This window comes from Lampetra fluviatilis, chromosome 18 (assembly GCF_964198595.1).
Source record: "Lampetra fluviatilis chromosome 18, kcLamFluv1.1, whole genome shotgun sequence".
In the NCBI taxonomy this organism is placed as follows: Eukaryota; Metazoa; Chordata; class Hyperoartia; order Petromyzontiformes; family Petromyzontidae; genus Lampetra; species Lampetra fluviatilis.
In genome coordinates, this window is record NC_136292.1 from 2,202,924 (window position 1) to 2,220,987 (window position 18,064).

The 18,064-nt window shown below is 45.8% G+C and overlaps 1 protein-coding gene across 5 annotated transcripts in view; it reads left to right on the forward strand.

Moving 5' to 3' along the window:
- Positions 1-17,381, forward strand: part of LOC144937079 (fermitin family homolog 2-like) — a 60,754-nt gene extending 43,373 nt beyond the window's left edge. For 4 of the 5 annotated variants that reach the window (XM_078864327.1, XM_078864330.1, XM_078864328.1 and 1 more), the window contains 6 exons: positions 1,016-1,122; positions 4,851-5,072; positions 6,271-6,291; positions 7,542-7,666; positions 14,941-15,082; positions 17,194-17,381. In XM_078864327.1, the coding sequence (XP_078720453.1) occupies positions 1,016-1,122; positions 4,851-5,072; positions 6,271-6,291; positions 7,542-7,666; positions 14,941-15,082; positions 17,194-17,367 (791 nt within the window). In that variant the 3' untranslated portion in view covers positions 17,368-17,381. The remainder of the gene's footprint in view (positions 1-1,015; positions 1,123-4,850; positions 5,073-6,270; positions 6,292-7,541; positions 7,667-14,940; positions 15,083-17,193) is intronic. The other variant, XM_078864329.1, reaches the window with a different exon arrangement.
- The last annotated feature ends 683 nt before the right edge of the window (positions 17,382-18,064 follow it).

The following is an 18,064-nucleotide window of genomic DNA, read 5'->3' on the forward strand; positions in this document are numbered from 1 at the left end:
CACACAGGATAAGTGGGGGTTCCATCATACAATAGAGAATTCCCCTTCTGTGCGTTAGAGAATTGGGAGAAGTTATTGGCAAATGCTTTGGAAGTGCAGCCAAATGTGGGGCTCGTACAACATTCTCTGTTTCTCAGAGGATTGTTGTGTGGAAGTTGCTTTCATATCTACAAGAACGCATAAAAACGCATGCTCAATGAGTTCATTGTCTGAGAGCCCTTGACTCGTGTGGACTCGGATTATAATCCGTCATCTTGTACATGTGGCGTTCACTGTCCTACATCGGCTTGTGAGACCTTGCAGACAAAAACATGGCAAGCAAAAGTGGCTGTTTTCTGTTTGCATCACTTTGCTGTGAGTTGTGCTTGAGCCCCAGGGTATGTGGTGCAGGTTTGTTCTTGGCTGGCTACTGCCAGGCATCTTATTTGTGTGGAAGCAAACAGACATTTAAATTAATTATCACCATTCGGGGTGTCAAATTATTATGTCATCTTGTTTTTATTGTATTGGTTGTCGTTTTATCAGTGTTTTGGTCTCCATTATGCAGTTTAATTCGCTTAGGTTCAATTTGACACGAGAATATAATTTGCAGATAAATATATATTATAGTAATTGACGTCACTTTGTCAAGTCACTGCTTGATGAAGACCTCTCTACACCGCATCAATTGTGGGTGTTGTTTGACTATACTTCACCATGCTGGTCGGTGCAGGCGAGTGAAGTGAGGACCTGGGATCGCTTCTGGCATCATTCACCGGCGATGTTTAAGAGTGACTGGGAATCAACTCTGGTGACTGGCTTCAAAGTGCAGTGCTTTTGCCACTGCGCCACCAATCCACCCCATCAGTTGCATCTCTAAAATTTCATCAACTGATTCTTACAACAAGGGTATATTGTGTGAGCCTTAAGAATCAACATCGATGGGCCGTTACACCGCTCGCCAATGTTCCAGTGAATAATCGCACGGATAAATATATAAAGGAATTTTCCGTGTGGTGTCCTGTGTGAATTGCAGGATGTGAAGTCATTCCGGACGTCAACATAGCTGCACAGAAGTTTAACATCAAACTGTTGGTGCCAGTTACCGAGGGCATGACTGAAGTCTGGCTCCGCTGTGAGAGTGTAAGTAGCCACCGTGCCGCGTGGTCACGGAGCGCAGCGGTGCCGCGTGTTTACCCAGTGGGCCGCTCCGAGCCTGCCGTGCTAGTGTGGCTTTCTCATGAGGATGATACCGGTCGAGTGAAAGCATTGCGCTCGTATGCCTGATTGAAGTTGTTTTTAACTTTTATGGCCACGCTTTAGCGGTATATTGCAGAGGTGTGTCCCGTCCACAGTGTTCTGCCACTCTGAACTGAGTTGGGGTGGGGGGATGGGGGTGGGGCTATTGTCTCCTTCAAGGAACGTTGGTTCTTCCACGATGGTGTTGTGAGTTGTATTGAGCAGGGATGACTCGCCCATCACTCGTACCACAAGTACGTGTGTGGTCCTTGGACGAATCACTGCTGAATGAGAGCTTCCCAAAACAGTGCAGGTCATGCGAGATATTTGACTATACTTCTCCATGCTGATCCTATCACACGCAAAGTGTAAATAGACTCAGTGCGGTTAACCACTTAAGTCATTCACTGGACTTTAAGTTCGATAGAAGGTAAAAGTGCAGCCCTGCAATTGCATGCCTACGCCACTGTTGGCAGCAGGGCCTCCTGCCATAGAGAGAGCTCTAGAGAGTGCCTGTTGATGGTGGATAAACCAGATGATCCGTGCTTTCGTCCACATTGAGTTGGAATCCCATTTGGAATCTTTAGCTACTCGCAGTTGTGAGTCCCAATGTGTAACATTATCAACAAACAGATGCCTTTATAAAGAGACACAATTCCCGTTTTTATTGTATCACGGAAAAATAGTGTATTCAACATGTACAGTTGTAACTGGCAACAGCGCATAGCATTTTGGTGAAAGGGAAAACAAGATTTTGTAAAAACAGGGAGCAAAAAAAATCTACTTAACTGCACCAGGAATACAAATTTTAAAAGTTAAGCAACAATAAATAAAACGTAGATATAGCCATTGGCAGAAATAAACTACAAAGATCTGATACTCAAACCTTGGGAAAACATTAAACTGGAAGCAGGCGCCAGGAATACCCGCCCACATGAATTGCCAACCCATAGTTAAACAGTAATGGCCAAAAAAACAAGAGCAGTCACTGATGTTTATGGCAGTGTTGTGCCATAAAAGAACACTTGGACATGCTGTGCAAGAGATGAAATGAGATTGGATGGGGGGGTCACCTGCTTTTCCCCTTTCAAGGTGTGCTCGCTTGCCAATTGAGAGGTTTACAGACAAAAGCTCGGTTCTGATTTATCTTATCTACCTCTGTGACTTACACTCGTCTGTAAATTGTTATTTTCAATATGCCAGGTGTTTCCCTGCTGGCTTGTGTAAAAAAAAAAAATCTTGTTGACGAAAAAGTAAAGGTAGAACCACAGCCCTGCTATTGCATGCAGTGGCGATGTTAACTACCTCGCCTGGTGTACAGGAGGTCGTAGGTTCGATCCCGACCCTGATGCCCATTTATTTGGAGTTTGCGTGTCGCTCTCCCCGTGGTCGCGTGGATTTTACTCCGGGTCTTCCGGTTTTTCCCTCCACATTTAGAGCCATGCGTTCAGAGTATTTGAATGCTATTTATTTCCACATGAATACACCCCTCCCTTGAGCTATCATATGTGGCCAGGTCGCTTCTGAAAGAGATAAATAGCTCAGTGGGCCTTATTTGATAAAATAAAAATGGCAGAAAGGCCTCCACTAGGGGCTTCAGTAGAGACACTCTCGATTACATTTTGGCAGCCTCTTCCTATGCTGGCCAGATGTCTTGGCAGCTGTGGGAGTATACCCACACTTCACCCCATTGTGACCTGCGGATAGCTGCCACGCCAGGATTTCAAACCATCGACCTCTTGATTTTAAGTTGTGTGCCGACCATTGCACCACAGCAGATGGCTTGTTTTTTACTCACAAATTAAACAGGATTCGCGGTCCATACTATGTCCCTTTGCATAACTTATTGTAAATGTGAAGTGGCTTTCGTGACATTGTCTTCAAAATTATTTTGGCTGTGTTAAATTAAGCGATACATAGGTAGGAGGTTTGTGAAACCTTTTCAGAACAAGCTTAAAGCATTTTAAAATGTTAAATGTTTTTTACTATCCCAGTAAAATTCGTCATATGCATAGTAGTAGTAGGCATTTGACAATACAAACCTCATCATGGGATCTCCTTTGGCAGTACCACAATGCTTGTGGTCAGAATGCAAACACGCCTCTGGTCTAACGCTGCTTGAGACGAGGCTCAAAAGAAAGCTGTCTCTGGTGTGGACCAATCAGTTTCAAGGACAATGTAAATATTATCAGAGTGTTTTTTGTTTGCATTCTGACCACAAGCATTGTGGTTAATGTAGACATGATTCCTTGTAAAAGGTTTCAGTTTGGTGTTTCAACATCTTAACACCTGTTTTGTTGCCAGAAAAAAGGGGAAAACCCTATTATCAATACATACCTCACCGATTAAATGAATTGTCACGTTTAGGGGTCACAATTCGGTTCAAGAATTGATTGAATTTGGTCCCGTTTTGTTTAGTTTTCTTCATTCCATTAGCCATGTAAAACCGTAATGCTTCAAGTTTGCGGTCCGATGAAATATAAATGTTTTACAGCTTCAGATGTTACATGAACCCCGCATATACAATGCACAATTCGACGCTTGTATTTTGAGCCTAAGAATCAAATTTAATTCTCGCATGCCCTGCGTCAATGCATTGTTGCCTAATATTATAGCATGTTATAACCAACGGACGTCCTTCTTTGCGAATGGCATAATTGAGATGTCCCAGCCTTGGAAGAGCCTCTAATCTGTTTGTTGACATGGCTTCGCATTCCAGGTTGCACGCAAGTGTGCGGTAGCGTGGAGATGAAACCCACACTGACATTGCTGCGACCGGCACGTGTCTTGGCAAACACGTGCCATGGGTCAGCCAGTGCCGGAGTTGTGTGTGTGCAGCTGCGTTCTTGAGATGTAAAGTTACCTCCTGGATCAGTGCTGCACCGAGGAGCACTCTAGGAACAACTTAATCCAATCGTAAAGTTTAAGGAGAGGCACGTTAGATATTTTTGACGAATGAGAGTCAGGTTATGAGCTTAAGTACCTCTGTAAAATGTCATCGAGTTTCTTTTAGCTGGCTGACTCGAGGAGCAGCATCAGTCTGCTCAATGAGGTGCTGTCTTCTTGGAGTGTCTGCGCTGTATGTACAATGTTGTTTGCGTTGGTTCTCATGTTTGTGTTGGCTTTGTCTATTAATTTACAATGCTCGTGTTTATTCCTTCATTTCCATTCAGTAATCAACTTTTTACACTTTTTATTTAGTTTGCTTTCAGTTGCCTATATATAGTTGTTTTGCTCCCAATGTATTTATTTTTTATAAATACATACTGAGTGTCTGCTCCTTTTTTCCATCTCTGCATATGGCATGTTTTTTTCTCTCCTATTTTAGACAATGACATATTTTTGTCATTTCCTCTAAAGGGCCGCACTATTTATACTTGGCTCTAAAATTTAATCCGGAGTGAGGAGGTCACAAGTCCAGTATTTCCACACTCAACCAAGAGTGGGACAAGATTATATTACAAATCACAATCATCCCTCTCTGGGTCATTAAAATAGGTACCACTATGTGGATGAAGTCAACATTGGTCATCCTATGGGGAGACTCGCCCCCCGAATTACGAGTATGCATGCACGTGTCAACTTTTTTCGCTCAACGAAAATAAAATTGTCGTGATCGGTCCGGCGCTCAGGAGAAGCAGTACGCGGAGTGGATGGCAGCGTGCCGCCTGGCCTCCAAGGGCAAGACGATGGCGGACAGCTCCTACGCGGGCGAGGTGAACAGCATCCTCACCTTCCTGAAGATGCAGAACGTGAGCCTGGAGCCACAAAGCATCTCTCCGCAGAACGTGCCCGACATCAACCCCGAGTCGTTCGTGTGCCCTCGCTACATGAAGAAGTACAAGGCCAAGCAGGTGAGCGGAGCGGGTTTCGAGCGGGTCTTGGTTCGTGATGCGCGTCTCGAGGCTGTGTCGCTTCATCAGGAGTTCATCTTCTTGGTTCTTTCGGTAAAGTCACGTGACTTTACCGAAAGAACCAAGAAGATGAATCCCTGCAGTCACGAAAGCTTTAAATCGAAATTCATCAGGAGTGTCGACATTGCACCGTAGTTTTTCTTTGAATGCTCGCAAGTTAAGGTAAGTCCGAGTTTATTTATTTATTACCCAGGTGAGAAGTCAAGGGGCAAGGATAGGGAGTGACATTTGCAGCCGAAACGTGGGACACCAAAAATGACGAGAGCACAACAAATAGAATGAGGGGCAGCAGTCGGGCAAATCGAAGTTGGAGCAAAAACAACTCCGTCGTCACCGTATGAAATTAATATATTGCACAAAATAATGAATCGGTGTTAAATAACACATTCCGTGTACCTGAAGATGACTCGGCAAATTTTGTTTAGACTCATCCGAGTACAATTACAATCATGTTACGGACATTATAGTGTTATAGTGACGATATTGCACTCGTGTGTAAACAGAAGAGGGTATATGTCAAATTCAAATGCAGGATGAATGAACGTAAAATTTTCTCGCACACAACATTGTTGTTGCATTGTTAGAATATCGTGCAATGTCCCATGTTAAACACCGCGACTTCGCTGCTTATTTTTCACAACTGTTGAATGTGACAGCCCATGTCTGTGTGATAAAGTAGAGGCTGCTAGGAGGCCTGACCCCCCAGCCCCTCTTCTCTCGCCTGGGCGGGCCAACCTCAGGAGCCAGGCAGGGGGTCTAGGCAATGAAAGGTGCCTGCTAAATGATGATTACATCTCATCGCAGTCGGTGATTCATACTAAAAAGCACTCCAGTGAACGCCTCCATGGCATCCTGTATATCATTACGTGTTTTGAAGTGCAGGTTAATCAGCATTTGCTTGTTATCACGCACCATATAAATCACTGTAGAATATAGCGGCATACTTTCCCATGATGTAACCTGCTAGTGATATAACAGCATACGGTAACACTTGCACACACATTGAGCTCGTATCTTGGTATCCTCAAAAATAAGACTGCGTCAATGTTGCTGCTTTGTGCTGCCCTGTTGTTTTCACTTTGATCTTTCTATTGGGTCTTTGGGTTCCCTCCTCTCGCTCCTGAACTGCATCTTTCAGACGGTTTCTGTGCGAGACTTGGTAAGTGTGCATGCTTTTGCATGGGTTTAGTCACGCGTGTGGCAGTGTGTTTCCTCCACTAAATACACTGACGGCACCTCTCGTCCCATTGTAACATCTATGACCGCGTCATCCCGAATGCGTGCCCGATCTTGTCAGATAACTTTTGTTTAGGTGACCCATCGTGTGTGTACGTGTGTTGAACTTCTTCTGCACCATACGTGGCCAAACGTGCTAAATTGTCGGTGCGGACAGGTGTGGTAGGAGTTGTGGGCAGGGCAGCAAATCCATTGTTGTGCATTCCACAACCTCCCATCCCCACCTTCACTAACTCACACTGCTGGCCAGTGTGGTGAAGTATGGTCAGATGACTCCCATGACCCCCCACAGCATGGGGTGGGATTGACAACATGGGCTGTAAATGTGCATGTGAATTCTAACGCATTTCTTGCATCGTTTAAAACGTGAGACTAACGCGTGGCCATTGAGTGGCATAACTTTTGTGAGTACTTTTAACCTGGAGGCAATGACTTGTAAAATATTTATTTTAGAATGGAACCTCATTATTGTGTTGCCTTTGATGTTTTGTAATCTTTGAAATGCTGATGTTATCAATACCATCTGTAGCCCCTGGCAGTGACCGTGCAGTGTAAAGGCTTTAGGTTTTTTTTACAAATACCCTTCTTGCGGATGCGTCACAAATATGTTGGAAGTTTTTAGCAGGCAAGAGGGCTTGGCGTTAGCACGCATGCTCGCGAGAATCGGTGATCGCGTCCGTCGGCGTTCCTTTCGCCACGTTATTGGACTTTTTAAATCCTTCCACGGGTTTTTTTTTGTTTTGTTTTCCTGCCCAAAAAGAGTGAAACAGTCCTGGTGAAAATGTGATATCGGTCACGTCGGCGATACGCGAACTCACGATGCTCTGCTGTGCAGCAGCGAGGGCAATACACAAATAAATAAATAAATGCGCAAGCATGCCTCTGTCCATGTCGGCATTCCTTTACTGGACACATTGCGAAGAGGAGAGGGACGTGGTCATGCCAATAACATCTGGCAACCCATCGGTGTTGGTTTCACAAGCCTCACTGCTGATGAGACCCTACAGGTCAAATACCCACAGCTTAAGCGCTCAAAAAGTCGCCGCTGAATAACACAATCCAAGTGGATAATCATCCCCACGCGCGAGAACGTTTGCGTGATCCATCGGCGGCATAGCCGCGCGCCGCCACCAGCCGCAAGGCGCTCACGATTCCCGCCGTTGCTTCCCGCAGCTGACGGCGCGGATCCTGGAGGCTCACCAGAACGTGTCGCACATGAGCCTCGTCGAGGCCAAGATGCGCTTCATCCAGGCGTGGCAGTCGCTACCCGAGTTTGGCATCACGCACTTCGTGGTCAGGTGGGTGTGTGTGGCGTTGGTTGGCGTTTGTTTGGGTTTGTCTGCCGCTGTCGAAGCGGAGCGCGAAGCGTTTGGCTGCGGACGTTCCGGGAGGTGGGGGGGAGGAGGGTCGGGACCGAGACCAAAGGTCCCCACCCACGTTTGCACCCCCCCCACTCCCCCCGGTCTCCTTGTGTGTGGGCCCGCAGGTCGTCCCCCCCCCCCCCCTTAGCTGCGTTCGCACCACCAAAGATGGCAGAAAAGAAAGGTGGTGTTGTTGAGAATAGCGCTGCGTGTGTAGGATATATGCAGGAAGTGAAAGTGCTTTCCCGTTGTCAAAAATGTTTGGAGAGAGGAATGTACCTTTGTGTTGGCATTTACTTTTACATTCCAATATACTCACTTCCAATATGAGTGCAATTAACACTTTAACCAAATACCATTAGAGTGTGGATTATACATTGTCTAAATGCAATCGTTGTAACGAGCAGCAACGATGGATCAAAGGCCTTCCCAAAACCCCACCATCATCTCTCGCTGTCTCTCGTGGTCCTGCAATGTAACAATGTATCTCGCAACCGGCTGCACCCACCGATTCCATCGCTCCATCTGCACGGTGGCCATGGGACACTTTGTTTCGTCCTCAGCCTGCTGCTGCCATTCGTCTCGACCTCCAGGGTCACCGTCGCTGCTCGTGACGCGTCCTTGCCCAAGCCCCGCCGCCCTTTTTTTTGTTTTTCCCCAAAAGTATTTTTGAGTAACAAAACGATTCAGGTACACACCACAGAGGATATGAACGGGAGTTGACACCAGCACATACACATTACGGATTACAGTGCAATGGAAACCTGACTAAACCGCACATTTCAAGAAACTTTCTATAAACTCGACAACCCTCGTTGTATTTCGATTTAAAGCTTTCGTGACTGCAGGGATTCATCTTCTTGGTTCTTTCGGTAAAGTCACGTAGAAGGGAAATAATAAAATAATAAAAATTAAACATAATAAAATACAATTCTCACGAGAGAATTGTACGAGAGAATTGTATTTTATAATGTTTTTATTTATTATTTTATTATTTCCCTTCTATGTGACTTTACTGAAAGAACCAAGAAGATGAACCCTCGTTGTCTTCCCAAACTCTGATGCCTCTGTAGAAGAAGAAAAAAATGTAGGGAGGGGGCGGGGTGCTTAAATGCCGTCATGAATGCTCTTAAGAATCAATTCCCACTGGCGGAGAAGTAGTGAAGGGCTTCCATATTTGGTGGTCAGCTTCCTCCCTGCCCCTTAGTTTTGCACTTAGATGTTCAGCCCTGCCTTTCTTAAAAGTTGTCATGAGATCTCTACTTTGCGTGCATTCGGTCACTGCATTGCTCGCTTTCAGGTGTGCTTCTGCAGCCGTCTGGAACGCTCTTCTGATATTAGCAAGCCACTCGAGCTTTGCACTTTTAAATCCAGATGGAAAACAATTTTTTTTAGAACTGCTTTCGTGTTTAGTTTGTGGTTCTTCCCCCCGCACCTCCGATTAGCACGGTTGGCTACATATGGTGTGAAAGTAGTTCAACATTCATACATTCTCGTGTAATAAAGCTTCAGTTTGGCTTCAATTGTCAGGTGAACGTGCGTGAAGTTTATTTTAATAACCACCCCTTGTAAAAAATATGTAAATATATGGAATGCAGAATTTGAATATACCAGCAAGGTGGCTCTGTTCATGGAATCCCTGCATTGCTTATCTCGTTTTTATGTCTTCATGCGTGATAGACATTGACTCTCTGCATTGCTGCCAGATTTCTTGGCTTTGGGGGATGCGTCTCATAGCGAGCAGGTGGTTCAATTGGCCGTGACTTGTGGGGGGCCACTGGTTTTCCTGCCCTAAGAATCTGTCGTGGGATGTATAGCACGCACACGCGAGACGGAGAGGCAATGTTAACGTCCCTTCATTGTTTATTCTAACGAGCCTCAGCCGTACCCACGTGGCCGCATTCAGGCAACATCACCGTATAATCCGGACAGATCTCTCCAGAACAAACTATGAAAAGACAGGGAATTTTGTATGTTATCGGTGTTGGGGAAGCCAGGTTGATGGGAGAGCAGTAGAAACTGTCTCTCCGACGTGTTTTCAGGTTGTTGCCGCATATTGTTCGGCACGATGCCCGGACGCGGAGAGAAACGCGCCTTCATAGTTTTATTCTGTAAAGTTTTTGTCGTATCCTCAAGGCCCTCTTGCACTGACCTCTCAGCCGCCACCGCCACCACCGGCAAACGTGCTGGAAGGCCTTTCCACAATCACTGAGGCTGCTGGGCCACTTCAAGTCTGCTCTGTGCCTTTGCATGCTGTTTGTTACCGGTGACGGACGTATGCGCCCACCCGGCGGTTTCGATGGAGCCGCTCGTGCCGCTTATGTGGTCGCTTTGAACACCGGCGACGCCAACCGCAACAGGCCGGGCGTCATTATCAAATTCCAAAGCCGCAAGGGGGAAATATCACCAACTGCTTGGGGCAAAATTGAGCCCAAATCAATTTCGATTTTTTCACCGTCCGTGCAGTGGCAGTGACCTTTTCATACCCTCTATCAGAACACCCTTATTTATTCTCGGGCTAATGGGCATATCATTTAAAATTCTCATAATATTGAACTGTGGAGGTCTTTAAAATAATTTCAAAAGATGGGCTGGGTGGTTCCAGAGGTCTAAGTGCTCGGGTGCAGGTACCGTTGAGATCCTGGGTTCAAAGCTAAGCCTGTGATTAAACTGTGTTCTCAAGCATAGTGAATTAATGGTCTCAGCCTGGTCACCAACAACCGTGTAAAAACATCGCCTTAAAAAAAACTGTTTAAACACTTACATTTGACTAAATTCCACCTTCTGAGATTTAAAACGATCAGTTTGATGGCCATGTGTTGAACATCACTAAATAGCAGAGTGGGTGGAAAAGAAAGCGCTGCCCCCCCCCCCCCCCGACTATGTCGAATCTGAGGTCACTTGAAGAAATCTCACCAGGCGGTGGTAGCTCTATGAAATCCGCTTCAGTGGGCCGTTGTCTCACAGAGGATGATCGCACTGCTCTGCGAGAGATCCCAATGGATTCTTGTTCTCAAGTAGTCGAGAAGCATTGCTGCTGTTGTCTTTATTCAACTCCACATTGCAAATGTATATTTATTAATAGTATTTGTCTTTAAAAACATTCCATTGTAGTCACCCACATTTAAAAAAAAATTATAGATGTGCATTACCATATGCATCCTAAAGCTCAGACTGGCATATTTAGATGGCTTGATTGGCTTTGATTTAGCAATGATTGCCTTGCTTATGAAATGGTGGTAACATACTCTGCTAACTAAATGTTCCTTGTTGGTTCCTGAGGGATGAGTTACGATGATGCCCTTCCTTCCTCTGTTCGTAGAGGCATTTCCTCTCGCTTCTCCTCCCACATTTGTACTCGGGAAAATAAAACGATGAATAATGCAGTCACCTCCAGCACCGTGCGTGGGCTCGTATAGAATTCCATATTGATGTTTACAGGTGGATAAAAGGCCCAAAACCTCAAACCAAAACACTTAATCGTACGCGTAATCCATTTCGGTAAACGTTACGTCTAAAAATATATTTTTGAAACTTGAGTACAGTATTCACTTGTTATTCACGAACTTGCTATCCGTTATTTTTGGCTATCCGCGAATCGCATCTGCAACTCTACAAGACTGCATCGAGAGAGAGAGAAAGTTATTAAATAAAGTGACGAGGGAGAACGCATTAATTAATTTATTTAACGTAATTAATGAAATGCTATTCACATCTCTGGAACATATCCCTTGCGAATAACGAGGGAATACTGAATTGTCCGGCAATACAATGCTCACACAACTTAATTTTTTTTAATGAATATTGTGCTCATTGTTGATGCTGGGCCCTGCTTTCTGCGACCTGGGCTATATCACGCTGGTGATGCTGCCTTGCTTTCTCCTCTCTCGTCTCACCATCACAACAACCCCTCTCCTCCTACCCCCAACGCAGCTCTTCATTTTCGAAAAGTGACTTGAGACACAGTCGCATTAACCGTTGTCGATCTGGGTGTTTTTAAAATCAAGAACTAATTTCAAGTTGGGGAGGGAAAAAAATGTGCTTCATCATTTGTGTACAGTCCTTTGCGGCAGGCTGAAGAATGTACGATTCGAGCTCAGCATGTCTCTCCATGTGGTTTCCATAACATCTCCGGCTACATCTGGCAGAAATAAATTCTTATCCTCCCCGCTGCCACATTTTCCAGCAGCGACAAAATGCCCCGTAATTTTCCCAAGACGCACTTTGCTAAATACCAACTTCCTGTTTACCCTGCAAGAGGACACAATGCTGGATGAAGCCTCAATTGTGAATTGCTCCTCTGTGTCGCAGTGACAGGTTTTACCATCGGTGTACTGTACAAAATTCCGCAGCGTGATCGTGCTAAGCAGCTTCACTGCAATGCAAGAGGGACTCTCCTTGCGATTCAACGAGTTTTTCCAGTTCAATTTGTTAATCGATTTTTTTTTACGCATCGTGACGAATGGTTACAGCCTCTCTTGGCTGTGAAGGGTCCCGTGAACCCACTGAATACCAACGAGCTGAATGCGGACCACCCATCTGATGATCCCATCTCGCGTTGAGAGCGTGCATCGCGTGTATTCTCCATCGGGTCGTTTTTTTCTTTTGCGTGCGTGCGCTCGCGCTGGAATTCGGCGAGGCCCGTTCTGGTTGAGGTGACCAGAATGACCGTAAAGTTGATTAATGCTGCATTGGTTGTGGATGGAGTGTGGCAGCTGGGCCTTAAGTTAGAACACGTGCCAACTCCTCCCCCGTGTGCTCGCACACTCGGCAAGAGGGGAGCGGTCTCCTGGTGGGTTACACTTAACTTGACGCCGCCACACCACTGCAGGCCGTGTAAGCGTTTAAAGGTACAGGAACGCCTTCGAGCCAAGAGCGGCTTCGACACAGCCTTCTCTTTAACGGAATACGGATTTTCCCCAGCAAGTCATGGTTGTTGGGTTCGTTGATGGCTGTGCCTTGCGATCATTGTAACAGGCGGAATTGACGTGGTTTGTACGCGTGCTTTTTTTGGGCCTTGAGGCTTGGGTCCAATGATTACCCATGTACGCCATTGGTAATTGCTTGCAGTGTAGCAATTCACTGCAGCTCGCAATTCAACTTATTGTCGCATATGGGGGTCTTGATTTTATAAAAAAATTGAATCTCTTTTTGTATAGTGCATGAATCAGCCTCCTGTGGCTGCATGGGCCACATGAAACCATTGCATACAACATAGGAATATAAATTAAAACATACTTTGATTCTTACACGTGCAATTTGAGAGCTTAAGAATTGTGGGTTAAGAAATCTTGCTAATCAGTGTGTCATTACGACCCTCGGTAAGGAGTCGTTGGCGCTTCAGTGAACTTAGACAGTAAATAGCATTTTGATGCAAACTAACAGGATGTTTTACTACCACTGAGAGGAAATTAAACTTTCATCCGAGTGGATTGCTTTGGTGGAAAATATTGATTGGAATGAGGACCTGGCAGGGCCTCCACCATAAATACTGTCATGCTTGTTTCCAATACTTCCAAAAGCGCTGTGCTGGCCTCTACGTGCTTGCTATAGTTGAGCTTGACCCAACCAGTCTGGAGAGTAAAATGGAGGATTCATATTCTTAGGTTTTTTCGGTAAAGTCACGTAGGTAAAAAATTTAAATTAATAAAAGTAAAATAAGTATTTATGGTGGAGGCCCTGCCAGGTCCTCATTCCAATCAATATTTTCCACCAAAGCAATCCACTCGGATGAAAGTTTAATTTCCTCTCAGTGGTAGTAAAACATCCTGTTAGTTTGCATCAAAATGCTATTTACTGTCTAAGTTCACTGAAGCGCCAACGACTCCTTACCGAGGGTCGTAATGGAGGATATTTGTCATTATTATTCACAGGGTTGGCATTCCCAACTCCTCTGATCAGTTGAACTCGAAGATTGATGGAACTTCTCCGATATTTATAACCTCTTTTTATAATTCGGACACTGTTGTTTTCCAACGTTTGGATACAGGCCACCAATGTCGTAACATGACTGAGTAACGAAGTGGAAATTATACCCTTACAGTATAGTGTGGTTTGAAATAAAAACAATACACTCCTTGTTAAGCACTGTTAGCTCATATTTGATCTAATTATGGGTCGATATTTCTATTTTCAAGGGCATTCACTGCCCTATGCAGTGGGCTGGTCGTGCTTGGTGTAGTTTTTCGTTTTTGTTCCATGTATTGCTGAATGTATTGGTTTCACTCGCTAGTGTTGTACAAAAAAATGTCTCTAAAACAAACTGTTGTGTCTAAACATTGTCTTGTTTCTTTTGTATTTAAATCCCCAAAAATCCCAATACGTTAGGAATGTGCCCGGTAACACATTTAATTGTGATTTAAAAGTAGAGAACAAGAGGTTAAAGAGTTTACTAGCCCGTGACCCCCGATGTATGTTGCACGTTGAACTTCTTTCGTATGTAGCCGACCGTGATAATCTGAGGTGCGGGATGACTCGCGGATCAGAAACATTGACACTGACAAAGAAAATAAAAGAAAGCTGAATAGTCCACAAAGAAGCTGAATGTATGCTGGGAATTCCACGCAGAGACATGAATATGAACACATGGAGCCAGGGAATAAACTGGGGTTTCCAAATCTCCAGGAATTGGCATCGCTGATTGGGGTGGCAGAATTGATTTGAACCGAGCTTCGGTACCGGTATTGTACTAAATTGTATCAAAGTGTAACTGCACAGTATTGACAGACTCGGGCTGACTGAAAACATACGTCCAGGTTTGATCTACAGTAGAAAAGGTGGCAACCGTAGACGAAATACAACATCGTTTTGATGTTTTTTTTTAGATTATTTTTTAAAAAGTTTTCACATTTTAGTTGTATTTCCACATAGCTTATCATTTACGGTAAACATTTTTTATCAGAGCGTAACATTGCTCCGCAAACCAATGTGATTTGAGTGGTATTCAGTGTAAGATTCATGAAGGAATTGGGTTTGTTTAATATCCGATAGCCAATTTGCATTTTTAGATAAAGCTATTGTATTAATGTATCTGTTGGATGAACGGTATGCAGTATGAATATGAGGCAATGCTCTGTTCTTTTGGGGTTTTCACGCCCACCGGAGATCACAGTCACTCCACATGTAGATAGTTATCATTGGAAGCTGCGTTAGTGTTTCAACTTTTTCGTGACCTGGGTTTTCGTGCGGTCGTGTTCTGTGTTGCCACCCAGGTTCCGCGGCGCCAAGAAAGAAGAGATGATGGGCATCGCCTACAACCGGCTCATCCGCATGGACCTGTCCACGGGTGATGCCATCAAGACCTACCGCTTCAGCAACATGAAGCAGTGGAATGTGAACTGGGAGGTCCGGCAGGTAAGGCGGCACCCCCTTAGCGCGCACGCCTGCCGAGGATCGGTCTCCATGGCTTGCCATTCGAACTACGACAAATGCAATGCCACACTTGATTCCTGCCGAACCTTTTGCTGGGGCACGCTGGGCGAGCTTGGCCTCGCCTTGTGGATGTTGCAGGGACCCCTTGACCTCTGCTAGAGTTGGTCATTGTTTGCCCAACTCTGGTGAGGGATCACCTGCCTGCATTAAAGTTCTAAGGACACATGCTTAAGCACACTTGCTTGCAGAGAAATAAGTATCTCATGACTTGCAAAAAAACCGTACAATAGTTAATAGTTCATCTGGGCAATTAACTCTCTGGATTAATCATTAGCCAGTTAATCCAATTGGTATAGGAATGTATGGCGATTTTGAACAATGGCCACATAATCAGGGTGTTGGCAACTGGTCACATCTACGGCGATGTGACTTATCAATGCAGTAGTTAAAACAATGGGCAGGTTTCTTCAATAACCCCCGTCGCACATCCGCACAGCAGTGGATCCACTCGAGACTCTTCCACCAGCAGTGGTACCAGCAAGGAATTGCAGGGCCGCACCTCTAGCCATTTACCTGCACAGTAATGAACACTATCCATTGTGTGTGTGCGTGTCATGTGAGAGAGACATAGGTCTCTGTATTTAGCCTTTTTCTGCCAATGTGTACTTTCGCTGGCCCTTGTAAGGCAATACAATCTGTTACTGTCAGGCAAATAAAGCCATCGGAAGGGCATTACATTTCACAGGAGGGACTTGCAGGGCAGGCAAAATCAATATCAAGGGGACCACCAGGCACGGGCTGATTAAACAAAACCGTGTTGCCTTCCATGTCTCGTTTCTTTTGCTTCAAGGCAAGGAATCCAATACCGTCCGTAAGACTCGTTCTTGTGACATTTTGTACATGGGAGAAATATATATAAAGGCGTTTACGTACCAGTGGTTATGCCCAAAGCAATTAACTGTTTGTAAGATGTTACAACAAAGCAAGACCACATGTCTAATTTTACCAAGGGACCTCTTTAGGCTACTTATCGCTATGCCTGGAAGGTTTTATGTTCTGTCCACATGTTTTCAATAAAATGACACAATCGTGCCATGGAGCAATTGGTACGGAACTTACCGTGCTTGACACACATACTACCCATCTTACTACTGTCCATGTCCAAATGTGAATTATTTTTTGGGCAAGATTTAGCAGTGGTCGTGACCCAGCGGGTTGCTCATTCGCCGCTTGTTTGCAGAGGTTCGCGGTTCGGTTTGAGTGGCCGCCCTGATGAATACCGGCGTTATGTTGTCTATTTGAATGGTTACTGAGTGACATTGTAAACATCGCCCCCTTCGAGTAATAACTTGCCATGAATCTCCCAAAAGAGGAGCCGTGAGACTCTGTGAGGCTTTCCTGGGTAGACAAGCATAACTAAATAATAATAATTATACAGTGAAATATTGACAATACTTAGAACGCATTTTTATTTCACAACACCTCACTGGGTACCAGCACTATTAGCAAGCTTAACTTGGAACGTGGGTGAGTGGGTTTAGGCATGTGCACCTAATGCGTGCATCCCTCTGTATGTCTGTACATGTGTGTGTTAATGTGCACGTATCTCTACACAGTCGAATCCCCTCACTAAATGCAGGACAACTTAGTCCAGCGTTCCTCAACTCCAATCCTCGCGACCGCTAACGGCACGGCTTTCCATGATTGCGAGCACGGTTGGCTACGTACGATGCGGAAGAGGCTCGACGTGCATGCCTACAGCCATCGGAGGCACGCCGTGTGCAGGGGCGTAACCTCGATATGCACGGACAAGGTCGGTGTTCGCCTAAAGGTGCACCGTGGGGGGGGGGGGGGGGTGCCAGGTGTGGAGTTGAGAAATTAATTAGTTAATGGACTGACGCGTGGCAGCTTGTCCTGTTTGTGTCTGTGTTCGCTGCTAATGCTGCTGCTAGTGCATCTGCCGATTTTAGTTTCGCTAGCCGGTCTGCAGTTCCGCCGCTACTGGCAGCCGATGCCCCTGCTGATGGGGGCGTTACCACCGTGGTCTCGGTGCTCGCACCAACGGCGACATCTCTGCACCCGCGCTCCCCTAGGTGGCCGTGGAGTTCGACGACGAGATGCAGATCGCGTTCCACTGCTCGGACGCCGACTGCAAGGTCGTTCACGAGTTCATCGGAGGTTACATCTTCCTGTCGACGCGCGCCAAGGATCAGAACGAGGCGCTGGACGAGGAGCTCTTCCACAAGCTGACCGGCGGCTGGGCCTGAGGACGGACTGAGGTCCCGGGGGGGGGGGGCGGGGGGGGGCGAGGGGGGGGGGGCGGTGGGGGTGACGGGGGGGCCGCGAGGCGTCCCCCAACCGCGTCGGCGGCGGCGGCGTGCGGTGGTGGAGTCGCGCAGAGGCAAAAATCACTACCTTCACAAGAACGTCTGTACTACCGGGACAACCTACGCGTGGTAGTGCTGTGTAGATGTCCGATGCGCATTTTTTTGGGTTGTGCCGTGACGCGCCGCTTGGCGCCTTGTCTGACGTTTCGCCCCCAACGTGCTGCGGGGGAGTGGGTGAGGGGCATTTCAGGAACTGAAATTCAGTGCCGGGAGCTATAATGTCGGGCGCCGTGCCGAAACGCTGCGCGGCACAACCCAAAACAACACATCGGAGAACATTTTCTGTTTTTAATTAAGGCAACATTTCCATAGAAGCATTTATTACTTTTATTCAGGTAATGTATGAGCAGTATTTTGTTGCTTCACTTTCACATTTTCTGCAACAACAGCAAAAGACGAATGAAATTTGGTCAAGGGGAACGTGCATTTTTCTTTTGCCCTGAGAGGTTATATCTAACGACGTTAATGAATTTGCTTTTCAAATAGAACAGATTTCCCGTTCGTTTGCCGCATGGCTGTAGCATTACCTTTGGACTTGTGTTTAAGCGCAATTAGCGCTGTACAGATGCCATAGAAT